General features: G+C 40.0%; 4 protein-coding genes across 4 annotated transcripts; 2 read left to right on the forward strand and 2 right to left on the reverse strand.

The window, feature by feature from the left end:
* Positions 1–747: 747 nt before the first annotated feature.
* On the reverse strand, positions 748–8088 carry LOC144663011 (uncharacterized). The gene is made up of 4 exons (XM_078523940.1): positions 7436–8088; positions 4372–5034; positions 3402–3671; positions 748–2519 (listed from the first exon to the last, which is right to left on the reverse strand). The coding sequence occupies exons 1-4, from the start codon at positions 7728–7730 to the stop codon at positions 1645–1647; spliced, it is 2103 nt and encodes a 700-aa protein (XP_078380066.1). The 5' UTR covers positions 7731–8088; the 3' UTR covers positions 748–1644.
* Positions 8089–8129: 41 nt separating this feature from the next.
* Positions 8130–14604, forward strand: LOC144663030 (uncharacterized). The gene is made up of 4 exons (XM_078523965.1): positions 8130–8279; positions 10943–11738; positions 12453–12776; positions 13994–14604. Exons 1-4 carry the CDS (start codon positions 8274–8276, stop codon positions 14200–14202), a joined length of 1335 nt encoding a protein of 444 aa, XP_078380091.1. The 5' UTR covers positions 8130–8273; the 3' UTR covers positions 14203–14604.
* Positions 14605–16583: 1979 nt separating this feature from the next.
* On the reverse strand, positions 16584–22816 carry LOC144663061 (electron transfer flavoprotein subunit beta-like). The gene is made up of 8 exons (XM_078524002.1): positions 22713–22816; positions 22545–22631; positions 20947–21018; positions 19059–19217; positions 18559–18621; positions 17635–17753; positions 17234–17273; positions 16584–16935 (listed from the first exon to the last, which is right to left on the reverse strand). Exons 1-8 carry the CDS (start codon positions 22767–22769, stop codon positions 16765–16767), a joined length of 768 nt encoding a protein of 255 aa, XP_078380128.1. The 5' UTR covers positions 22770–22816; the 3' UTR covers positions 16584–16764.
* An 11-nt stretch (positions 22817–22827) lies between these two features.
* On the forward strand, positions 22828–26159 carry LOC144663065 (dynein regulatory complex protein 12-like). Its single transcript, XM_078524007.1, has 6 exons — positions 22828–22978; positions 23077–23151; positions 23248–23367; positions 23821–23913; positions 25465–25595; positions 26018–26159. Exons 1-6 carry the CDS (start codon positions 22927–22929, stop codon positions 26144–26146), a joined length of 600 nt encoding a protein of 199 aa, XP_078380133.1. The 5' UTR covers positions 22828–22926; the 3' UTR covers positions 26147–26159.
* Positions 26160–26431: the final 272 nt, after the last annotated feature.

A 26431-nucleotide genomic window follows, 5' to 3' on the forward strand; every position in this document is an offset into this window, starting at 1 on the left:
ACGTAAAATTTACTTAATTTTTCTTTGTAAAAGTAACACATATTGTCTTATTTTAGTTCAGTTTTCAACATTTTTCTTCGGCAAAACAGTGGAAAAGTGGGAGTATGACTTTTTTCTCCAAACTACCCATACTATCGTACAGTATCACATAAGTGACTTGATATCATCTCCTTGACTCCTTCATATGGTAACATAACGAGACGGTTGTTCTGATCCTTGTAATCCCAAGGAACAATCCCCCCTCCTCCGTATATCTATTCAAGACATCCAGACTCCTCTAATTTCTTGGTTTGGATACCCTGTGGTAACACCTCCGCTACATCTTTGCATAATTTGTTGACAGTTCAGCGGTTAGACACAGTTCAAAAGACGAAACTTGCGTGGCTGCGATTTTATTTACCTGATGTATTTTAACCGTGCATAGTAAATAAATGTAATAAATAAACAAACAAACAAATAAATTAATTAACAATTAAATAAATCGTTTCCTCTTGTCGAACTTCAATCTTTGTCATCTTTTTGGCTTTGATTCGCTCAAAAGAGTGAAAACGCAGCCTTGCGTTGACGGATTTTAAAACAGAACTTTGTTTTCCCTGAAAAAGAGTTGTAAACACTGGTAAACAGCTGCGCTGAACATTTTCGAGAAATTGGGTTGTCACGCTGTGTCACGCTCCTTTTATGCCATGCATTGAAATATACACCTGATAATGTAATGGAATATACCACAAGCATACGTGAATTTAGTTAATACTCGCAAACCTTTAATAAACACGTTTACATTTGATGCTTGATTATAGTCGATTACACTAGAAAAATCACAATAACAAAATAGTAAATGTGCGATATTCAAGGTTAAGTTCCAAAAAAATATCAACAAATACACAACCAAGGGTCGACCAATACTCCCCAAGCCATTCAATGTTTGTTCTCTGTAACGAACACAGTGCATTAAACGAGGTATCATTAGAAAAATCGCTTAGCAGTCACCCTTTTTGTGCTTTGCTCCTATAAAATAAAAACCTTCCAAACTTTCACCATACCCAAAATTGCTCTAATTTCTTTACGCCAACATTTGTTTTTCTCGAGGCAAAATGAGTCAGGCGATCCTCGTTGTGGTTTTGTACTCCCCGTGATCTGAAGACTAACTACCATCTTATATTTGATGTTCTCCTTTTTTCTGCAGTGAATATAGTTTTTCTCCAAACTTGGGGAAATTCATCCTCTCACGGTATCGTAGGATATCAGATGGATGATAACAGGACTGTAGAAAGAGCTTATGAGTGGTTAGTTTCGAATTTAAACCAAAATTTGTTTTTAAACTAATGATTTCCGTCAGGGTATTGTTCTTTTTAAGAAAAGATTTCCCCTCGTATTGCCATTCAAATTCAAGGCATTCAGAATCGTCCAATGTTCTTGTTAACAGTTCAACAGTTATTCTCTCTCGCTTCGCTATTAGAAAGGAAACTGACTTTTATATTACAACCGTTACTAGTCTATATCTGGGAGTAAGTTTCCGGTTGCCGGCTTGTCCGGAAGACAGAGTTTGAGTTTCGTGTTGCCTCTACGGATACCGTGCGTTCACGACTCAATTAACAATAAAACTGGTTTTGAACGGATCTCTTGAAACTCTTTCGTTGAAATGATTTACTTTTTAAAGTCCAGTTTTTTATTAACAGAAGTACGCCATTGATCTACTTTTCCAACTTTAACTATCCATCTTAAGTTCCAATACTCATCTGAAATGATATAGAGTTCGCCACAAGGTGTCGCGCGATATTTTTCCATTAAAGTATCAGCGATGTGCTGAGGTATTTTCAAATTTCCATACATGAAGTGCACATCGTCGTCTTGAATAGATATATTTCCGTAACGTACACGAGTTTTCAACATGATAGTTTCGTTGCCACCCATCTGTATTCCCTCGTTCCTTGACCTCGAGATTTCCACCAACTTTGGCTCAATTGATGATCGCAGTTTGCCATCAGCGCCTGCCACGATTCTTACTCCAGTCACGGGGGTGGTATAAAATCGTTGGAGCAGGCTTTGCTGAATTTCCTTTGGGACAATAAATCCCTCCGTCCATATTTGAAGATCTTCTAACTTAAATGATATCTCTCCAAAACGAAGTAAACTCCTCAGCATAACAGTCTCTCCAGTAACAGGAGGAGGATGCCATTGCTGAATTGGAGCTGCGGCTTGCGGCAATGGCTGCTGCGTAATAGTTTGATCTGAATAGGTGGAAAACGAGTCAGCTGCTGAAAAAGGGACAACACAAGACTTTTCTTGAAAAGCTGAGGGACGATTTGTCTCCGGACGTGGCTGGGGAGCAGCCGATGTCGAAATCAGAAACTGCACCAAAACATCGGGTTCTACAGACAGCTTTCCATCAGTTTTCAACCACACAACAAAGCCTTTTCCTTTTTCATTAATGGTGCGTTCAATGGTCTGACCGACAATCGCTACATCGTCCTCTGATTTTAAAGAGACGTTATCACAAAGCAAGATGACGACCTTTTCATCTGTAAAGAAAAGTGACAAAGGTGTAGTTTGTGTATAATCTCTTACTGAGCACGCGAATAACTTGGTAGAACAAAGAAACTCGACCCCACAAAGCGCAGTCATTTAAGCTTACGGTTACTTAGCAAAAGATTATACGGGGAGGCTTCGCCCCAAGGCCCAAACTCTTACCCTTTTATAAACCATTTTTGAAAAAGATAACCGTTTAATTAGCTTGATTCTCAGACGTACGAGGTCGATTGCTTCCTCTTCGCTCGCTCTCCCCCCCCCCCCCCCCCCCCCCCCTCTCTCTTTCTCTCTCTCTCCCTCTCTCTCTCTCTCTGTGAAGAGACGGGGGAGCTAACCGCCGACGGTTAGCTCAGTTGGTAGCGCGCAGGACTACCGTGCGGGAGGTCTCGGGTTCGAGTCCCACACCGGACCAACACTCAGGGTCCTAAAATAACTGAGGAGAATGTGCTGCCTTTGCAATGCCATCTGCAAATGGTTAGATGTCCCAGTCTTCTCGGATAAGGATGATAAACCGTAGGCCCCGTCTCCTGCATCTTCAGTGTCACGGTCAGCAAGGGACGTAAAAGAACCCACCGCACACTTAACGTAAAGAATAGGGCATGGAGTTCCCGGTGATGTGGTCTGGTATTTGCCCGCTGTACTGTGCGAACTGTTGAAATGCTCGGAAATATTAGCTTTACAAAGCTACTCTTCAAATACGAGGGTAAATAAAAGTGATGATGTAAGTATATTCCACCATAGGGAGTACTGTACGCTCCCCAAGGGGGATTACGCACGGAAGTAAAAACATTAACACGTGCACCGCCTCCCCGCCGGGCTAATACCTAGAAGAAACACTGTTTTTCTTTCATTTCGAGAGTGAATTCCAATCTTACCAACTTCATTCGACGCTGTTTTCAGAAGTTCTTCGTATTCGACTTTTCGTTGAGTGAGATTTCCATAAGCATCTTTGACTGTTTCGGCATCCACAACCAACACACAGAACTTGAGATTGTTTTCGGTCAAATATTGTTTAACTCTAATGGGTGAAAAGTTCTCAACTGGAGGATTTGCTGGAAGATTCACTTTGGGGGCAATGCCTTGAAAAACTTTCCTCACGGCCTGCATGGAATAATCTGACACATTACAGCCAAGGATTGCTAAGTCTAGAGAAGAAAAGACACAGACTAACAGTGAGTCATTCGGTTTGAATAAGTATGCATTCAAATTTTCTAGGAGGGTGCAAAGCTGACTATTCTAGTATTCAGTCTGTTTAGAAACAATGGGTGTGTTCCTTTAATTCAATTGCACCTCAACTTCATAGAAGAAAGGACAGCGAGTAGGTATTTTTTTATGTCAGTTTCAAACCAAACAATAAGTGAAAAACGCCTTTCTATAATTTGTACAATCGAGAAAACAGCCAGACGCTCTTTTAACGTATGTCAATACACTCGATTCGGCTTTACCCTAGTGTATTAGTGTATTACTCATTATAAAAATTATGTTCTTAACACAAATGTCATAGTCATGCTGCCAAATGATAACCAAGACTTGCTAATACGCATATCGTAATCTATTATTGTTTCAAAGTGGACAATTCATCAGCAAATTAACGTGCACATTACTACTATACCTAATCATTACCTAAATAATAATACTCCATAATAAGCTATACACGATGTAAAATATTTTAATAAAAAGCTGCTTTCCATGAATGCTGTGCCTTAAAGTACTTTTTTGACTAATCATACGGAAGACTGTTCCATAGAATGGCACCACTATATTTAAAGCCATACAAAGAGCTTTGACAGATATTGAAACATTTATTTGATGATAACTGAAATGACTAATAAACACTCCTCTCACCTTTACGCTCAGTTCTACCAGTGCTTGCAGTGTCTTTAGACCTGGTTCCTTGCTTGCTGTCACGAGGTGCCATGATGTTTCCTCTGGTTGTACCAGTGTTGCTCAATAGGCCGTCCTCTCTTTTTTCCTCAGCAATGTTGGAGCCACTGAATAAGCTGCTGTCTTCTCTTCTTTGTTCAGGCTTGCTGGAGGGACTGAATGAGCCGTTGTTCCTTCGTTGTTCAGGCTTGTTGGAGGTCCTGAATAAGCCGTCTTCTGGTCTTTGTTCAGCACTGTTGGAACGACTGAATGAGCTGCTCTCTTGGCTTCTTTGGCCAGTCTTGTTGGAGGAACTGAACAAGCTGTCCCCTCTTCTTTCTTCATCCATGGACTTGCCTCTTTGCAGCGACTGTGCTGACTTGTTGCCTTCCCCTTTTGGTTTAGGCTGATATTCAAACTTCAGTCCGTTCTTGTTTGGATCAAGGTGATGCTGCAGCGCCGCTTCGTGAATCGCTCTGTGTTTTTTGTTCCAAGAAAAGATGAAGCTTTTTCTTCCATCCAGAAACTCGTCTTTAAACTGTGAGGAAATCTTCCTCTTTGCCCACCGTGAAATAACGACTTGGTCTTCCTCGTCTTCGTTCTTGTAATTGTCATCACCTCCGATAACAATGATGACATTTCCTCCTGCCAAGAAAAAATACACACAGCCAGTGCTCAATACAGAAGAAAAGAAAATTAAGAGGATATCATGTAAATGGTAATATAATTTAAACGCTTTTAGCATGATACTGATCCAAGAATGCTCAATAGCTTATGCAAGGAGTCATGGCTAACTCAAATTCTACCTTAGATGGTAGAATTCAAGGAAAATGTATTGGCTATTTGTTTTTGTTATTAGAATTGGCAATTCCGGGAACAGGAGGAAGAAAGCAATGTCTGGAAACGAATGCCAAGAAGGATAGGTTAGACAGCAATTGACGGCTGTCAATCAAACCAGAGTGATTTTCTGAAATGTCATTCCTTTCAGCCCCCTTCATTTTACCTTCACATACATGACCGTACATGTACGTATGCATTTTCGTTTGACCACCGTTTCCTGACATAACGTGGGAATGCTTTAGCTTCCCAGACGTAAACAACAGCAAACGGCTCCTTACTTTGTGAACAATACGAGCTAATACGTAGCCTCATAGCAGACAAACTAAACCCGGTACCAGGGTTTTGTTCGTCTGCAGCGCAGGCTAACTAATACGTCGATATCGGGGTCGATATCTTCTACTGTTCAATAACAGGGCACTTAATATAACTTCTTTCCTTGTTCCCCAGATAATATGGCCCTTTGTTAGATAAATTTAATACGCCAAAATACAACGCAGTCACTTCCTTTTACCTACAACTAAATTCCCTTCGTGGGAAAATAAAAAATTTGCGCTAGCGAAATATCAAGTGTACAGCTCTTTCTTGGGCACTGGAGATAGCATTTACACCCTACACCCTGCCAAAGAGGGGCAAAGGTATTTGATCATGCATGCTCAGTTAAGGCTGGTTCTCATATGATCGCCCCGATCGTCTCTGTCGCTTCTGTCGTTTGCAAAGTCTGAGGTGATTGGAGCAAGCAAAATTTTTGAAGCAACAGAAGCGACAGAGACGATCGGGACGATCATATGAGAACCAGGCTTTACGCGTCTCGCAATTTTGCTGCTCGTTGCGAAACACTTAGGGCCTGTTTACATGGAAGGCGGGTGCCCCGGCTAACCGAGTTACCCAGCTAACCGAGCTACCCTGGGCGAGCCAACTTTTCATACGTTTCTTAAGAAAACGTATTGAAGCCTTTACATGCTAGAAGGGTAACCCGCCTTGCCGGGGCACTCGGTCTACTTGCCCGGGGCACCCTTCTAGGCGGGATAGCTTTTTGCCATGTAAACGGTTATGCCCGAGCTATCCCGGCTTGCCGGGATAAGTTTTCGCGCGTGTTTTTAAACTAATTAAATTTGAAGTTAATGGCATAAAATGTATAAATTCTGGACCCAAACAGTGCTATTTGATCAAAATTAGTTTTATCAGTCGGCTGGAAATATTTCTTTGAGCAACAGCTAATTAATTCGAAATTTTCGTGGGAATGATTATCCTAATTCACGACACAACAAATTTAATTTCAATTTGGCGGCCAAAAATTGTTGAATTTCGATTGAATTTCGTCAAAAATGAACGCAGTAAAATTCTGAGAACTTGCACATCAAATTAAAATAAGTTTAAAGACGAAAAGCCTTGATTATTCAGTAAAAAGTCATATTTTTCTTCAATCGTTTGGAGCTACATTGTTTTCCCACGCCGTGACACGCTTCAATGAGACCCTGCCAGGGGGGGTTCCCGTGTCGCTTGTCTAAATTTAAATATGTGCCATGTCGCTGTTTTATCGCTCTTCATGTCGCTGTCGGTAATTAAATTGAAGGAAAATTGCTTGTCCTTGTCGGAATTTAAGTTTTTTCCATAAGGGTTGTCGTTTGTCGCAATTTTATTAGTATGCTGTCGCTACTTTTTGGGCCATGTCGCTTGTCGGAATTTACCCTGGCAGGGCCTCTTCAATGACGCTGTCTCATCTCGGGTAGAAGGGCTGTGAATTCTGCATGTAAAGGCGGGCTAGGTTTTATCCCCTCTAGCCGCGTAACTCGATTAGCCGGGGCACCCTCCCTCCATGTAAACAGGCCCTTAGGCGTTTGTCGAGGCATGTTTTAATATTTCAAGATTTTTCGCAAAGCAATCTTGCATGCATTCTCTCATCCTAGCAAAGGTTGCGCCTTGCTTAGCATAACAGCGCCTTTAGCTGACATATTTTCAATTGTATTGTTCATTAAGAGATTTATGGTAATTTTACTTTCACTTTCGAGTCAAAGTTCCTTGGAGCCAAAATATATCAAATATTTTCGTACTTCTGGTCACTGCCAGAACAACAGTGGGCCAAAACTATAGGGAATTACATTAAATAAAACGCTATTTACCTTATAAAACATGCTATAAAATATTTTAAATGTATCAGCCCCTAAAATTGGTAATTCTACCCAGTAAAAATACTTCCGCCTCTCACCCGTGGCTTCAAGTAACGCTCTGTAGATCTTCGCGTAACCAATTCCAGCGTTGTCTTCGTTGATCGAGAGTCGAGATTCATGTGCATGGACGACAAAGAACGCCATATCCATATCTAGTTTAGGAATGGTTTTGGTGGTCATCTCAGGCATTTGAGCAAGCGAAAAATAATGCCTCTCCGCGGAGTACGAGCCGACTTTCGCTTTCGTTGCTTCTATTAACAGACCTTCGACTGCATCAAACTTGTACGTACGGTCACAGTTAAACAGATGGATTTTTTTTCGTGGCTGCGACATCGTTCCCGCTTCTTAAAGAAATCTTTACTTGCTTTGCGTCGCGTAAAAGGTAGCTTTCGCTCGAAACTTTGAAGAACTGAATGTTTTAAACGCCACTTCGCCTTCCTCGAATCGAAAAGCAATAAACGACTGCGCAACGTTTCCGAGAAAGTCTGTCACTCTTTCTCAAACTGACATCTGCTGAAAGTCACGTCATGTCACAGACGATCACGCAACATCGTAAACGATACAAACGTACTAAAATATAACAAATTGCTTCCGAAGCAGTACATTTTTCTTTGGGAGAAACTAAAGAAAGATGAGCCCCCAAATTGTAGCAAAGACAAAATTTCTTTCTGCGTTCTGCACGAGTTGTGCATTGAAAAAAATAATTATGACATCACGTGAGGCGAGATTCCCGGAAAACACGAGGTCAAGGGAAAATTCCCAGTCGCACTCCATATGAAGGTTTATTTTAATTATTCCACGTCATACCTAGCTTCCCTGCGAGAGAAGACATTCAATTTTGCTGTGGAGCGGACAAAGTCGATCTAAATCTTCAAAATGGGGGTAAGTCTTGTGAGAATTTGCCACATTTTGTCAAGGTATTGCCCAATAGTTGTTTAGCTTTGTTTTGCTGATCCGAACTGGCATTCTTCATTTTGTGTGACATTTTAGATAGGTGTGCTGCTTACTCGTCTTTTTAATTTTAAAACGCTGTTTAATTCCTTGCTATCAGGGATGAATAGTCTTATGTTAGAAGTATCTTAAAATTGCTTAATCTGATATTATCTGCCGTTAAATTTTCCCAAAAAGTTTAACCCAGCGACGCACAATTTTTGTCTTCGATTCCTAGAAACCGAAACAAGGCATTCATGTCGGTTGCAACATTTTCAGTTTCCCCGAAAAAAATTTATCAAGTCTGAAGCGAAAGACAAATGCGTGATAGGAAAACTAAAAAGTTACGAATTTACCTTCTTTCGCTTACACGAGAAACATCTGCGCGCGATCCATTTTGGTTACTTTCACTTCCGGTGACTTCCGGGTAGCTGACAATAAGCCGAACTTTCACTTTCGAAACATCGTCCCAGGGCGCTTTTCCCTTCAGAGCGGCCCCTCTCGCTCCTCTCGCCCAGGGGACGAAGTTGATTTTCGAAACAGTCTATTCAATCCATCTGGAGCAAGAAAGCACGAATATGGCTTCCTTCAACGTAACGAAACTTTGTCTGTTTTCAGTCTGTTTTGCCATCGTGACGGAAAAGATTGAAATCGATGCCTCTCTGTGATAGAATAAAATCGAGGGAATTAAATTATTTTGAAACGTCCTTCTCGTATTAACAACATTGACCACAATACAATATTACATGGAGTGCCACGCCAACACTCTTGAGGGAAAACATAACCCGTTTTTCATGTGTGGAGATCTTTGGAAATACTTCTGTTAAGAACGTTGCGTGACCTGTTATTCGAGGATAAAAAGGAAATTTAAGGGGTGGGGTGGGACACACGCTAAACCAAAATTAGATCTGTTTGGCGAATCAATGCTGTTAATTTGTAGGGATAACGTGGCAATGAAAAGGTTAACGGGGGAATTAACACGGACAGAAAGATTCACATTTTTTTGTAAATAAATATAAGTGTAGATAATCAGCATGGGTCAGGAGACCTTCACTGGAATAAAACATGTATGGCTATGATATGCTTTTGGTCGAGAAAAAGCTCCTAAAGGTGGCTCAAAACAGTTTCCTGCATTTTTCAGCCCCTCAATTGTGACGGATCAATACTACAACTCTTTTTCAGTTGACGCAACATTTACAGTATTAAACAGATGCCCAATCACTGGTGAACTAGTTGTAATTATTTTCTTGACGTTACAAGTTACCATAGCAATGGGATAACCTGTTAAAAACACCCTAAAAGTTCATACAACTCAAAAACAATTCCGGTGACTCCCATTTTTATTATTGAATTATTATCAACATAATAAGATGCAACTTTTGGCAAACGTTTAAAAAAATCTGCACGCAGGGTACAGAGCCACCTTACTTTTTTGAAAATTTAAGGTGAGTCTGAACCCCATGTACAATGTACAAAGCCCTAGCATATCTCGTCTACCTCGAATCTCTGAGAGTAATGCATAGCAATAACAGCGAGATGTGAAACGCTTTTTAGACAGTTTCATGAGCGAAAAAGACCACTCAGCTTCCGCACTACTGACTGGTAGGGTGCATGCGATGATGAGAAGACGATGGATGTTTGGAGAAGCATGCTCGTCACAGGCATCAACTGCTAGCAGAAGATTGCTTGGAAGTCCCTTCTTTGCTAACTGCCACTTAGTTTGTCATCTTCGGAAACTAAAGAAACGATTTACCTACCACTCATTTTTGAAGATGGTGCCACGATAGAGGCACTTTGTTAAAGAATTGCTCGGGAACCGAGGCTATTCTAGTTGTTGCTCAAATTGAACTGTCGGGAAATATACGTTATCTTTTCTTAACTTGACAATCACTCAATTGCTGGAAGTGAAACAACTACGTATGAAACAATTTTGTTCTATTATTTTTATGAAGAGCCAAGCAAATAAAAAAAATGCTGGGGGGGGGGTTGCAACCCCCTCAACCCCTCCCCTGGATCCGCCTCTGCTTATTAGTGGAGAATGCTAAATTCACTCTGAGACACGCCTGCAGAGAAACACGGTAGCTCAAGACAGTTATTATTTGACCAAGATATGTGAATCTGTGATCCCCAGTAACGACCGGCCATAGAAGCTAGCTGATTACCAGAAAGAATATTAAAGAAATTGCTCAAAAGTTAACCTTTTCATCCCTGCCTTCAAACAAATATTAAATGTATTTCTCTTTTATACCTAAGTGGTTTTTTGTTCTTCAAAATAGTGATTGTTCGTTACTTTTGTTGACAGCACCCTTGGATAATTCAAAGGTTAAAATCCAGTGGCCGATCTTAAGGAGATCCCTTCCCTTATTTACTGAACATATATAATTGAACCCCCCTCCCCCCCCTCAGTTTTTGGAGCAAGAAAGGGGCTAGCGTCACTCCCTCCCCCTTCATATAAGAGGAAGAAAGAACCTACCTTTACCTCCCCCTCCTCCTCCCCAATGCGCAAACATCTGGTGTAAAAATGCCTCCTTCCACAGTCCCCCACTTATTGGAGCGAGAAAGGTTCCAACTTTTTTGAAAAATTGTTGATTTTTTGTGTTTGTTTTGGTTTTCAGAATAGTGGTTCCAGTCACGAAACTCACTACACGTACGTGGATAACACGGAAAGGGATCGACGGCAAGCGGAAGAGAAAGAGAGACTACGGCTGGAGAATGAACGAAGGCAAAAGCAGATTGAAGAACAAGCCCGTATAGAACGAGAGAGGCAGGCAGAGGAGGCAAGGCGACGCCAACAGCTCCAGCAACAGCGGCAGAGGGAAATAGAAGAAGAAGAGGAGAGAGAAAGAGAAGCAGAACAGAAACGTTTGCAGATGGAGGCAGAACTTTGCAGACGCCGTGATGAGTTGTTCAATTACACATTTGGCAACAAGACCAGGCTTGATAATTTCCTTGGATTGGAAATTGAAGATGTGACGCAGCTTAGGATCGGAGTGTTTGGCCCCACGGGATCTGGAAAGAGCTGCTTCATCAACACGTGTGAACGAACGGTGAGGCAGACGGAAAAGGGATCCGCCCCGGACAGCACAACAGGACAGGAGGGGACCATCACACTCCAGGACTACCTGCCAGAGATGTTCTTCCACTTGGTCGACACCAGGGGATTTTTCAACTACAATGCTAACGAAACCGTCGAGTTTGAGAATATCCTGTACGGAAGACTGCAGCCTGGTGATAATATCGTTCGTCCTGTGGATGGCCAAGCCAGTAATGCTCAAGAGATGCATCAGAATGCAGCATTTGGACAGAGAATGCACGGGATCATCATTGTTGTAAAGGCTAACGACCCAAGACTGTCAGAAGGAGCCTTGAAAGATTACTTGAAACCAGTCCGAGATATCCTGCGAAAAACTGGTAATGTGTCAGTTTTGACCATTCTTTATGTGACAATACCATCACTTGACTGACCGATGGGGGATATAGAGGGGGTCGGGGTCCATCTCCTTATGGCTAAAAAAATATAACGGCAGAACATTGTCTCTACTCTCAGGGCCTAACTAGCAAGAGGCAAGACGAGGCACTTGCCTCGTCTAGATTTTAACCGAAGATTGAAAACAAAATATGTTTTGTTGGGAAAATAATCCCAAGTTGAACAAGATTAACTTTTCTCAAGAAATACCTTATGAAAAATGTCAAAGGAAGAGTTACAGAGCTTCTAGATTTCAAAATGAAAATGTTCTGGAGGGCATGCCCCCAGAACCTCCTAGCAAGATCTTGCCTCGTCTAGGACAAAGGTCTGGTTACAGCCGTGCTACTCTAGGCTTTTTTTAAGCAAAAAAGCTGGTCTCTCTCTCCCCCCCCCCTTCCTTCTCTAGTTTCTCCTTTTTCTGCAACTTTAGACCTGGCCTCTGGTAGTCTTCTGGTCTCCTTCGCAACTTTTAGTGGTAAAACATAAAAGGTACGACGAACACCCCCGTCGTTTTTAAAGGAAGTCTTCCCCGGTCAGTGTAACTTGGTGGCCAAAGGGAGAGGAATAGACAAGGGAAGAGAAAAAAGTACCTTCTTTATCATGTCTATTTTTTTCAATAAATTTTACACATGTAATATTTTTATTCCGTTTTCTAAAAGGAATTGCACCCATCACTGTCGTTACTCACCGTGACACTCTAGAAACGGAAGAAGATTGCAAAGACGCCCTTGACGAGGCATCAGCTGCCACCGGAAGTTCCACCAGTCACACATTCTTCGTGTGGAACTACAACAAGGAAAACCAGGATCGTAACCCCAAGATAGAAAAAATGGCATTTGACATTCTGCACTATGCGCTGATGACCGCTGAGAGAGCAGTGAAGATCATGAAACAAAAAGAGAAGAACAAAAAAGAAGATGAAATGATGAAAGCTTTGGATGGAGTAACCGTCAGCGGTCAAGTGGCACCTGACTCTGCAGACGGTAAAAATTAATGTTTTTTATTATTATTATTTTAGCCAACTTATTATTTTAGGCAACACTTCTAACCCTCTTCTTCGGTCCTTTTCACGCCATTGGACGCATTACTAGCCTTTTACTCCTACTGCACATTTTACTGCCTCTTTTAATGACACGTGAACCCAGAAGTTCAGAACGTAGCTAACTTATGCGTTAATAATAATGGTGTTTAGTGGTCATACACTTAGCTTCATATCTCTACGAGATAGCTAGTTTACAGGCATGCCACTGAAACAGAGGAAACAAATATTTTTAAATGAACATAACAAGGTTTTAAAAAAATCCCAACTGGCAGGAGGCAGACCAGTTGGCTATATACAAAGCGTGGTCGAGGATTTGAACTCGGGAAAACCGAGAAACAAATCCAGCTAGTGGCCAGGGCAGGTCTTGAACCGGGGACCTACGGATTACAACACCAGCGCCCTAAACCACTCTGCCACGCTTGCCTCCTGTTTTTCTGCCCTCGATCATAATTTTGTCAACAGCCAACGAACCTTGCAAGATAGAAAGGATGGATCGAAAACTACCAATTACCACTGAAAGACGTGACCCTTTGAACCCTGTTGAAATGAACATATGCATGTTTCCCGAGAGTTCCACTTACATGATTGTCAGCAGCGAAAAACGTAACCTTTGATTGAGAAGAGTTCGGGTGTTATTGGATTTGCTACTCGAGCTCCCGTTTTCCGTCATTTTATAGAGTAAAAAGAGTTAATTATAAGTCACATTGCGGGCCAAAATGATCCACATTACCAGAGCTTATCCCGATTTCAATTGCTAACTCCCCCTGGGAAGAATTCAACTTCACGTTACCCCCCTCCCCTTAGCATTCTGTCAGTGTCCTAAGCGCCCCTTGGCCGCCCATTTCTACTCGTGGGTTGAGACATATGGCGTTTCCTCTGTTCATCTTATCTTAAAGCTGTCACTAAATTTACCTTCGTGAGAAAAATTTTCACTCTCGGATTATTTCACAAAGCCAGGAATTTTGGAGAAGAAACGAGTGTCAATCGTAAAATTGCGCGCGTTTTCCCGCTCTTGGAACCAGTTGCTTGTTTAATTTTATTTTAGGTCATATTCCGATCCGTTCATTTCACTGATGCATTTTTGGCGATGGCGTTTCAAAAGCTAAAATATCATGTCGTTAAAATGTCACTTTTCCTCTCTCTTTCTGTCGTTTTCAGCTTCTGTGGAAGTGTTCCTTCGTTTCCTGCAGAAGGAATATCAGTGGTCAACAAACAGCGTGAAGACAATTTCCAGTAAGCTGGCAGGTGATGACATAACCAGTGTAAGGCTGCTGTCCATGTGCTGGAGAGATTCGCAGACGCATTTCCCGATTGGAATGAGAAAAATGATCGACAAAGAGCTTAGGAAGCGAGGCATGATCCCTTGAGTAAGTCAAGCACGCCGTGGCATAGGACACCCAAGCTGTGTATAAAGTTTCATAGTTTCTTTAAGTTCACAAAGGATTAGGAGTAGCGGCATGAGTGATTTAAAAACTATGTTAGTAAATACTATCTTATTAAGCATTAATTGAAATGATTTTGTAAAACGTAAATAGTAAAAGGTATGTAAACAAACTTAACGAATAAAATCGTAGCAAAAAAACTGTAAGCACTGATGTAATAGGTCGGAATTGAAGTAAAAGTGGTACTTGGACTATCTTCTACTGATAGAACATTTTCTCTTTTTGTTATTGAAATGAAACTGAATTGTAAGATAAAGCAATCGCTACAGCAGCGTATGTTTTGATTAAAAATTGAAATCGGTTGAGGCTTTTAAGCTGATTTTATTATTTCATCGTTTCATAATCTTTATTATTATTTTTTTATCGACTGAAGATACGAGCCACCCTGCCCGTTGTAGGCTTAGCCACAAGTTCCTCGGCAGCTTTTCGGCACTTTTTCATCTTTCGAGCAACTTTTTTCCTTGCAAGCAAATTTATGTATTTTTCGCAATTTTGAGCAATTTATAGTCCGAAGATTTCCGAAGATTGTCCGAGTGTTGTTCGTAGGCCGTACGAACATCTCCCAAGTATTTTTGGACTATTTCCGAAGATTAACGAAATTTGCCGAAGACGTCCGAGGAAGTTCAGAGGATGCTTTAACTTTCGGATCTAAACAAGTAAATAAACTCGTCATCAGACATGACGTCAACGGTTTCTTCACGATTGTTCTTTAGTAAGAGAAATCCTTATAATTCAACAAGTTTTGCCTTTAAAAGTTAACTTCAAAGGAAAATGAACATATATTTAGAAAATTCTTTTTTTAAGGAAACGTTTTGGGACTTTTTTAAGCAACTTTTTTAAGAAATTTCGAGCAACTTTTTGGGAAATCTCGAGACATGTGGCAAAGCCTAACTCGTACCGCCAGCTTCTTACATTGTAACTTCGATTTCCTTAGCATGAATCCACAAGAGTTGCACCAACAACAATTACCCATTTATACACCTGGGTGGATACAGGCACAAAGAGAGTAGAGTCTTGCCTGCAACCGAAAGGGCCTGTCCACTGCTTCAAATTTTCCTCTTGGTCATACCCAAGAACACAACACTCATTTTGACTGAGACACCCGCCTCCTTGGCCTAACCTGGCCCGTGAGCCCTGATCATGTAGCCGACAACAACCCCGGGGGGGTACTCCCATAAATTTCGGATAGGGGTGTGCCGCCAAGGTTCTTAAACCCTGACCCTATTTAAGGATAAAGAAAGCGAAAATTGATACCCTTTTTAAGGCCCAAAACCGAAAAATGACACCCTATTTAAGGGGAGGAGAAGCATTCCGTGACGACCCAAATAACGGCTAACCGCGCACGACAAGACAAAATTTTTTATAAAATCGCTTTTCTAATACCTGAACAGAAAATTCAGTTTTAAGATATCTTTTTTTCGTTTAGCTGGGCGTTTATTTAAGCTAATAGAATTTAGGTACTCTATCTAAGGATCACACTGGGAACACATTGCCAAAAAGAGCAAAAATGATACCCTATTTAAGGACCGAGAACCTCAAAAACCATACCCTATCGGGCGGCACATACCTATATAGGCCACATATGGGAGTACCCCCCCCCCCCCCCCGGGACAACAACTCCTGTCTGGTTCGAACCCTTGGAATAGAGGTCGCGATTCCTGTCGTTGAGGCCTTACGCGTCCAATGACGCGAAAAGGATCGACGATGATTCCTGTCGTCGACTCTTTGCCCCATGGTCCTAAACAGTCGCGCGCTTCAATTCAACTGCTAGATAAAGACGTCTGCAACCCTAACTTTTTTGCAGGCAGCAAACGTTTCGTCTTTTCCAAGTAGTCTATTTGGAGGGTTGAATTTTCTTACTGCACGTTATTGAGCCAATAAAAAGCCTGGGAGGAAGTCGCATGCTTATAAAATGTATGGCTCTTTCATTAGCAGAAGTTTAGAAAACCATACGAAAGATGCCAAAAAAATGTACTGTAAAAAGGATGTTTCACTGTTACAGGGCTTATATTTTTTTTTTTATAAACCTTCCTCTTTGAGATTTTTCTTTGCCCGAGTTAGTTTATTCCGGGCCATTTTTTTATTACTCATTTCCCTATATTTTAAGGACCCATGCAAATCCTGCTGTTTTAAAAGCGAGAGCATAAGTTGCGAAATCAACTTAACACGAACGCAAAAATGAAAAACACTTGCAGTTTAGTAATGCTTTTTAATCCCTAGCGGCTTTCGATATTGTTCACAGCACCGGTGCACGCATCTTTACCAAGACACAGATCGCCACCTATCCAGTGTACAACAAAATAACATTACAAACAAAAGGGTATATTTTAATGGCGCCATTTTATAACAAAATATTATTGGCAATTAAAATAACAGCCAGCCATTTCCACCAAAAATTCAGTGTTTTAACATCCGAGCCAAGCTGAAAGCAAGAACGTTCGTAACAGTTTTTTTTACAAGTCCAAAATTTGTTGTTGTTTCCTATTGTCAGCAGAAGCCTTGTTCTTTAAGTTTAGCGACCAGATCATCTACTGTTTCTACTTTAATTCCTGCCTCGCGAACGGGCGGATCAACAACGCTGATAGTTTCTACCCTGGGTGCAACATCGACGCCCAAGTCTCCAGGAGACTTCTTGTCAATCTTCTTCTTTTTCGCTTTCTGTGTGATTCAAAGAAGATATTTAAAAATTAGCTTATCCCAGTCTCGCAACAAACCGTTACATTGGACGTCACGCAACGCTTCTCCGCAGCCTCCCCTTTTAAAGAGTTAAGGTTCACTTTCCTTCTCCTTCACAGCTAGTCACGCAATGCTCCCCCAATTCTTTGGGGGGCGTTGCGTGACACCCCTACTGACTGTAACTGAAATTTTGTGCTGCCTTCCCCCCACTAAAAATGGTTACTCATAAACTAAGTCACGCTACATGCCACAATTTGTCTCAAAAATTAATATTACAAACCATGATATTTGGAAGAGTTGCATAACGAGGCTCATTCAACCTGAAGAAATAAACAAAGAAAAAGGTTAGTAGAAAAATAGGCATAAAAAAAATTAAAAAAAAGTATAAGGAATCATGTGAACAATTTGGTATTATTTTTCCTTTGTTCTAGCAATCCATATGGTACTATATGACAAGGGATATAAAACAGAGGAAAATACCATATTGTACCAAAGGTAAAATTGAACCACAACATACATACATGCAGCATGTATAGGACAAAAGTACTGTAGCACCAATGGTGTCTGTTGGTTTGTGTTTGTTTGTTTTTAATGAATGATAAGGTAAACATCTTCTAAGTTGCATTTTCATCACATTAAAATAAATGTCTACCCAAAGATTACATAAGTCGCTGTAAATACCGTAGATCTGCTGTGACGACACATGGCATCTTGACATCAATCATCTCTAGACCGCCATCAATTTCACGTGTTACTGCCAACTTATCATCCTTAAGTTCTATTTTTGATGCAAATGTAGCCTGCAATGACATCACATAAAAGATTTGACATGTAAGGAAAGTGAAAGTGATTAACGGTGTCAAGTCTTTAAATGGTTGGTTGATTACATTTATATTTAATTTAGTGATTAGGAAGTACCGGTATTTTCTCGATTAAACGCCTCTGGTGTTTATTTCAAACTTAGCCTGGTGGACCCGGTGTTAATTTGACTCCTGCAGTTTATTGGAGCCCGATTATCATTAAGCAATGATTTTTCTTCATCATTTTTGACAAAAATGTATCTCGCTAATATAGCTACAGCTTATTATACCTTAAATAAAATACTTGAGGGGCCTATTTTCAACTTCACCTTTGAGACCCGGCGTTTATTCAGTACCCGGCGTTTAATCGAGAAAATACGGTACCGGTAAGAATGATGGAACATTAAAAAAATATATTAAGTGACTGCCATTAAAACGTAAACCAAATTACACTGTAGTTGCAGAGCTGACTGAGCTCGTAGGTAGAAAAGAACTATGGATGAGCAAAAATTAGGCAACATAAACTCATGGTGGGTAGGATGTGGGTAGCCAAAATTTTTTAAAGGAAAGTATGGAAATTAACTGGAATTTCCAGACGGATGGGGGGATTCAAACCAAAAAAACAAAAAACCTTCTGTGGGAGGGGTATGAATTTTTTTCTGGAACAACACATTTTTATAAGTTCTGGCTGAACCATTTTGGCTGAATAAGTATAATCGTCCTGTCATTGGCTATAGCAGTAAAGATAAAATGCAGCTGGATCAAAAACTACTTTCAAAACTTGGATAGAAGTCCTATGAATTACCTGAGGCCATGAAAGCAGTGCCGACAACATTTGTCCAGTCTGATTGCAATCATCGTCAATTGCCTAAAACAAGAAATCATAATCATCAAACTCTCTGAGAATAAGGAAAAATGTGGAAATTGGCTGTTGTCAGCTTCCACTAAGAACCCTCATGATAGCTAACTTGAAAAGAACTATGTAAACTTTAGGTTGGATGTTTTCAATAATTACAATTGGAATTCTTGCTCATGGTCTCTGTAAAATGCAATTCTTGACGACTGTCTTTTGACAACAGTCAGAAGATAGGCACTGCATGTATGTTGTGCTATTTTACAAGTACATACTAATCTTCAAATAGCAAAAAAAAATCAGTACAACAAACAAGGTATAGTAAAAACATTAGAAAAGCAGTAATAACAAACCATCAGACTGAGGAAGAGTACATGGGCTTATGCCTCCAAGCCCTCCCTCCTTTAAAAGGATGTAGCTAAGATTAATAATTTTGTTTTTTTAATTTCTACCTGTTTTCCAAGGATAATAAGATTAGGTTTCTCTTGTTCTGTGATCTTTGCAAAAAGTTTGGCTACGGCAAGAGGCTGAAGCCCTTCATATTCCTTGTCATTCAACACAACATGGATGCCACGATCAACTCCCATGGCAAGTGCTGTTCGGAGCGTTTCCTGTGAAGTTAAAATAGATAATAGACATTAAACTCATCACCAATAGATGAGTGTGGAGATGGTTCTTGAGACTATGTGGGAGCCGCTAGCAAGTGCGAATGGTAACCATGACAACCCTGGGAGCGGCAACCACCAGACACCGTCACACTGAGAGAGGAAACTCAGTGGAGGGCAAAAACTAAATACTTCTCAGTACATACCTATGGGAAAGGGTGGGTAGGAACAAAATGGCGAAAAAGGTGGAACTTGCTCGAAAGGCAACGCGAGCGAAATGGCTAGACCTTCATGGGAGAACTGTAAATTTACTGAAACCCCCAACTTCAGGGGAGCAGCCGCTGGCCAGCAAATATTACCTCGAGTTTAACATTGCCTTAATTTCAGTTAGCCACATTTATAGTAAAGGCATACTTGAGCCAAACTGGCTCATACAGTCAGTGATTATCTTGGATTCTGTAGCAGGAAAAAACTAGGAGTATATATATAATTATTGCTATTCCCCCTGTGTGGGATGCTATGGCAATGTCACTGAAGTTACCCTAAGCCTTTCATCTTGCTACCCATTTACATGTACATATTCCTAGGTGGAGAGGCACTTAGCTTAGTGTATCAATTGCTCAAGAACATGGCAAAGCGACCCCAGCCAGTGCTCAAACCTGGACTGCTCGATCCAGAGTTAAATGTGTTGACCATTAGACCATGTTTCCTTATTTAAATTATTGTAAAATGATATGACATAATTCATGTTTAGTAATATATTCTATTCTCTCTTAGTAATATATTCTTGGGAGGCGCGGTGGCCTAATGGTTAGTGCGCTGGACTCCGGATCGAGCGGTCTAAATTCGAGCCCTGGCCGGGGTCACCTGTGTTGTGTTCTTGGACAAAACACTTTACTCTCATAGTGCCTCTCTCCACCCAGGTGTATAAATGGGTACTGGCGACATAATGCTGGGGGGAACCCTGCAATGGACTAGCATCCCATTGGGGGGAGTAGAAATATTCCTAGCCGCTTAATGCTATGGAAACCGGGATAAGCTCTGGCAGTGTGGGCCGCTTGGCTCGTGACTTCTCCTTAAATATATTCTCAGTAGGACTGCCCTAAACGATATCTTAAACAAGACACAATTATTACGGGAGACCTAGTCCAAGGCCGTCAGTGTCAAGTGGGTAGCTCCTGGTAATATGCTGGTTCATCATTACAGGGAGGCAAGTGGGACGTGAAAAGAGGCAGTTGTAACACCAAAAAGACTGAATGAGTTATCATGAATAGGCAGTGGTTTTAAATATGGACCCCATACTATCGAGACGTAACAGATTCCACCCTATGGACTGTGCATGCAGGGTTACTTAATTAGAGTTCTAAGGCTATTTTGAGTGGAGCCCCTAGAGAGAATTAAGATATTTCCTAAACTTTTACCAACCACCCTGTTAACAAGACATGTAGTAGACAGGCTTTTAGCCAGAATTCAAAAAGTGGGAGTTCAAACTTTTTATAAGGCCTGAGTTCGTCCCCATAGGAGGGCCTGAGGAGCATGAAAGGTGTTTTTTCTGCAGTTTTGAGTGCAAAGGTATCTAAAGATTTCCAAATTTGCTAAAAAAAACCTCTGTATACTTTATTCATATTAATTTTCCCTGAAAATTGGCCGTCCATAGGACTCCTGGACTCCCACCTGGCTAAAAGCCTGGTAGTAGATAGACTTGCCAAAAATGAATATCATTATTTATCATTACCTCACTTTTAGCTGGTCCACAGCTAACAGCAACAATCTCTGAAGCTATACCTTTTTCTTTCAATCTTACTGCCTGTCAAAAGAAAAAAATTGTTTCAACCTTTTGTCCTTACAGTCAAATTTGGTTCTTGCTAGTGAGTTTGTGGATGCTGCGACACCACAGAGATGCCAAACTTCATTGTAAAAATCCAAATTTGGCCAGTCCAGTGGTACCTTTTGTCGGCATGTACTTAAACCCGAAACATGAAACGAAACCACCAAAACGAAACGACCGAAACGAGTGAGACCACCGAAACGACCGAAATGAAACCGCCGAAACAACCGAAACGAGCAAAACATCACACAAACAAGCAAAACCCTTTACAGTTATTGAGAGCTAACCGTAAACAGGCTAACCGGAGTGCATAGTAGGCTAACCGAAGTGAATAGTAGGCTAACCGGAGTGTGTAGTAGGCTAACAGGAGTGCATAGTAGGCTAACCAGAGTGTTTAGTAGGCTAACCGGAGCGCATAGTAGGCTAACCCGAATATATAGTACGGTAAGTAGCGAAAATCTTGAAGTTTTACTTGTTTCGGTGATTTTGTTTCGTTTCGGTCGTTTTGGCCGTTTTGGTTGTTTCGGCGGTTTCGTTTCGGTCGTTTCGGCGGTTATGGTTGTTTGGTTTCGGTGGTTTCGTTTCGTTATTTTGGGTTTTAGTACATGCCCCTTTTGTCAACCCCCCTCTCTTCTACCTCCCCCCCCCCTCCTCAAAAAAAATGGCCAACTAAATCATATACTTGTTCCTTCCTTGACACCACCTAATTTGTCCATTCTATTTTGAATGTGGACATTTGAGATTTTACAACGTTCAAGAACTTTTTCAAAGCCTTTTTCTTATTTTGGCATTGGCGTCGTTCATACAGTGATGATCGCAGTCAAATCCCAGGGGGTTTACTTGGGATTTCAAGTGACTGGGATGATCGAAGGATTTTTTGGGTTTGAAATTTGTGATTCCAGGATTTTTTTGGGTAGGAAAATTTTGCAAATATTTATTTCATTTAAGTAGGGATGTTTTTGGGTATTAAAAACAATCTGAAGATTCGTGGTAGTGCCTTGGCTGCGTAGTTTTGTGAATTAAGTATACCTTATTTTAGGAATATAATGAGGCAAAATTGACGCGTAATAAAATTAACGCGAATTTAAGAAAAGTTCTGGTTAAATGCTTATAGTAAACGTGTTTATATTAATTAACATAAATAAAATTAACGCGAATTTCAAAAATTCGCGTTAATAACATGTATCGTTAATTTCCTATAATAAGGTAAACAAACTATTTTGGTGTTGATTTTTGACGGGTCAATTTTTGATCTAGGGATTTTGGGGGTTATGTTGGAAGACATAACCCCCATTCGATCATCCCCAACACTTAAAATCCCGAATACCCCCCTGGGAGTCAAATATCAATTAAATTACATCATATCACAAATTCCAAATGTGATATTTGTCATTTTTTATGCAATGATTCCTTGCGTCATTTTACTCTGTCAGTCGTTAACCCCACAGACCACAATGTAACAAGCCATAGGTACAAATATAAAGTTAATAGAGTTTGTTTCTTACTTCTTCTACTGCTATCTCGTCAAAAGGGTTCATACTGTGTTTGACTCCATCAGTTACCACACCAGTTTTATCAGGTTTTACCCGTATCTACAGGTAAAAACAACATTTTAGACTGTTATTTTTAAATTAAACTACTGTCTGACAGTTTCAAAAATATTCATCTCAAACCTTTACGGCGTAATCTATGACACGTTTGCAGCCGACTAGCACCCTTAAAGACGCCATCTTGGATTGCGTACGGAAGAGGAAATCAAATGCGCATGATCCCTGAAGATGCTGCTGAAAAGTGAAAACATGAAAACAAAGATGGCGTCCTAACAACCAGATATCACCAAAGTATTTTCAACAATCTTTAAGCCTTGATCTCGTTTAGATCGCAAAAATGCCGCCAAAAAAGAAAAAGGGGAAAGGGAAGAAAAAGAAGAAGAAGGATGGTACGTTAAAAACTGTTGTTTTCTGGTTATTTTTGCCTATGAATTTTGCCAAGTCAGTCAGAATTTGTTTGTATCAACTTCCTAAAATTTTGTTGTAGAAAAGACCGAATTGACGATAGAAGATAAGTACAAGAGAACTATGCAAGAAATAGAATGTCTCAAGGATGAACTTGGTAGGTTTTATTGAAAAATACATGAATGCAGCAATAATAAGAATTGCGCTCTGCAAAAATGAAATTTGCCTAATATCATATCAAACACTTTTTCAGCTGCAAGATCCGAAATCGCACGAAGGTCGAAAGACACTGCAGATCGTATGAAGGAAAAGATGAGGGAAGCGAAGGAAGAGGTGGAAACTGAGCAGCTTAATAAACTTGACATTTCGTCAGGTAATCTTTATAGAACTGATACAATATCTCCAAAAACTTTAAATCATTTGTCATTTCTTTATTTTTCGCGCCTGAATCTGCCACTGTAAGTCAGGTCTTTGGGGTTAGAAAACAAAGTTTTTTTTTTCTGAGGTGGCAAAGAAAAATTTGAGTTAATATTTCTAAGGAATGGGGGTATCATGTTGGAACTTTAATTTTTTTCTTAAGTGGGGAGGGATAATTTGATTTATATATAACCTCATCTATGGGAGCAGGGGTGCTGTATCATAGATGCAGAGGACAGGATTATCCAGCATTGTGAGCGTACAATGCATACAAAAACCTACATAATTTAATTTAGAATTTGTACTGGCCCTCTCGTAAAACCTTACTCGTTCTGATCTGGTATTTTTTAATGTGCTTATAATAAATTTACTGACAGGTAAAAAAAATTTACTTTCCATGCACATGCAGATCTTACACATCAATACAAAACAATGCAGTCCGAGATGGCACTTAGAATTCACATGTTAGAACAAACTGTGAATAAGCTCAGGGAACAGCTAGGTAGGTGTGGGGATGATTTTTAGATCATCTATTATCAATTATGTTAAAACTTTGATTATGAAGGTGTTAATATTATCTTATTAACCAAGCACGAGGGCCACACTGTACCAGGAAAACGTCAGTTGAAAGCATTGGTAGTATGGATCTAGTACAGTAAATGCCTTGCAGAAATAACCGATGGCTGAAAAATAAAGTTCTGTAGAAACTTTACTAGGTCTAAGGCAAAGTAAAAAAAAGAAATGTTTGTCGTCCCCACCCGCTTCATTTTTTGGGGCTGCTTCTTTTTTAAATATTTGTTATTGGGAAAGTTGGAACGAACGAAAACCAACAGACGCTACTCCTTAATTAAGTACAAAGAAAATTATGTAAGATATGGCTTTTGTCTGCGTTTTATTATGAAATCAGGCCAAAATTTTAAAGCCTCAGCATGCTAGGTCTGTCCTGGAGAGGTCAGGATTTATTTTGCAAGTTCGCTTTTGGAGGTAGAAGCGAATGTAGGAAATAACAAAGAACCAAAAAAAAGTGCCCACCCGCTCTCTTTTTTTATAGAAATCCAGACGACTAAGGAAATATTGGACCAGCGATAAAGCATCCTGGTTGGCTGATATTAGTTACTGGCCCTCTTAGCTGTCTTAGTCATGAAATAAGATTGCACAGCTCTTCTTGGTGCATGGTTATGTTGTGGTTCAATTTTACCCTTGGTACAATTTGGTACTTCACTTTGGTCTATTCATTATCATATTGCCATTTTATTACCGAACAAAGAAAAATACCAAATTGTAACCAATGGTTAAATTGAACCACGACAGTTTACTCTACAGTCCGACCTCTATTAAGCGCCAACCTATTAAGCGGCCACCCTTCATTAAGCGGCCACTTTCCATAGTCCCAATTTATTTGTCACTAAACTGCTGTATTTGATACCTCTATTCAATGGCCACCTCTATTAAGCGGCCACGGCCACCTTTTTGCTGTCGCTAGTGTATTATTTATATGGTTTTTTAACTCCATTAAGCGGCCAGCAAATTATCTTTCCAAGCGAAATGGTAACAGATGATAAAATTATATATATCCTCCGTGAAATATCTTGAGCTAAATTTTTTCACGTACCAACTGTTGATGCAAAAAGGCCTAAGCGACTTGTCAATGATGTTTTGCATATTTTTTTGTACATTATTAAGAAGAAGAAATACTATACATTTCAAATACATGCCATCTGTGTTAGAGCTAGAACTATGCATGGGCTGGAAATGCACCTGATGTTTTGTAACAATGAATTTGGATTTATCTTTATAAATTATGTTCACTTTTAAAAAGCATTTTGCTATATATAGAGAGTCAATAAAATCGTGTTTTTTGCCATTCCTATCCAATTTATATTGTACATGTACCTCTCTTAAGCGGCCAACCTCTATTAAGTGGCCACTTTTCAAATTCCCGAGTGTGGCAGATTAATAGAGGTCGGACTGTAGTTACTAGTAATTTATTTACCCATGTTAATTCACTATAATTTTCTTAGAAACGTTTTCATTTTTTTTTTCATTTTTCTAGCCTCTACAGAGGAAGAACTGAAAAAGACCAGGAAGGAAAGAGATGACATCAGAAGAGAAAAAGATGAAATAATTGCAGAACTCCAGTTTAAAATTGATCACATGGAATCGGCATATGAAAGTGTGCTTCATGTATGTATAAAGGATTTTTCTGGGGTATGGAATTTATTCCACAGGCTTTTTAGGGGTCAAAACGTTTTCTTTTTATAATTGAGATTTTCTTTGAGAATGTAACGTACAGTCAAGATATTTTTGCATTGCGTATTAATGGACAATTCTTTTAAAAGTAACTGGACTTTCACCAATTTGTTACTGTTACAGTTTCTGTTATTGTTAGTTATTTTAATATTTATTAAAGTTTTGTTTTGAACATGTTTGTTTCTCAAAAAATTAAATAATTATAAGCGCCCTGTCTCAAATAAGCGCCCTCCCTTGAGGTGCCAAAAGTAAATGGTAGTTCTCATTAACCAGAGTGGCAAGAACAAGGAAGCGTCAAAGTTAAAAAATTGATGGTGAATTGATTTTTAGTGTGTTTTTTTTTTCTATAATCGCAGGATGCTTTTGATAGAATGGCCAGCAAGGTTGAGGATGCCAGGGCAAGATGGGAGACTGAGTCGTCTGACATCCAGGAAAGAAATAAACAGCTTCTTCTGGAATTTGGCTTGAATCCACTGGAAATCTAATAGTTGAAGAGATGTTATAGAGTGTAATGAAAAACAGTACTCACACTGGCAGTACAACCTTCACTTTGGAGCACCCTTGTCACTTGTGCGAGGGATCTTGCAGGAAACCCAACTTTTAAAGCTTTTTGAGTGCGGTCAATTTGCTTTTAATAACCTTTTGATGTATGGCACTATTTTACCATTGGTTGAATCATTTTAGTGTAGAATGTGCACACACCATCGAAATGATGCACCTTCCAAACTGGCCACAAAAAAATGGAAAAACTTAAGCTGTAGGTTTAATAA

The sequence above is a fragment of the Oculina patagonica genome, chromosome 8 (genome assembly GCF_052425735.1).
Source record: "Oculina patagonica isolate OP01 chromosome 8, crgOcupat, whole genome shotgun sequence".
Classification (NCBI taxonomy): domain Eukaryota; kingdom Metazoa; phylum Cnidaria; class Anthozoa; order Scleractinia; family Oculinidae; genus Oculina; species Oculina patagonica.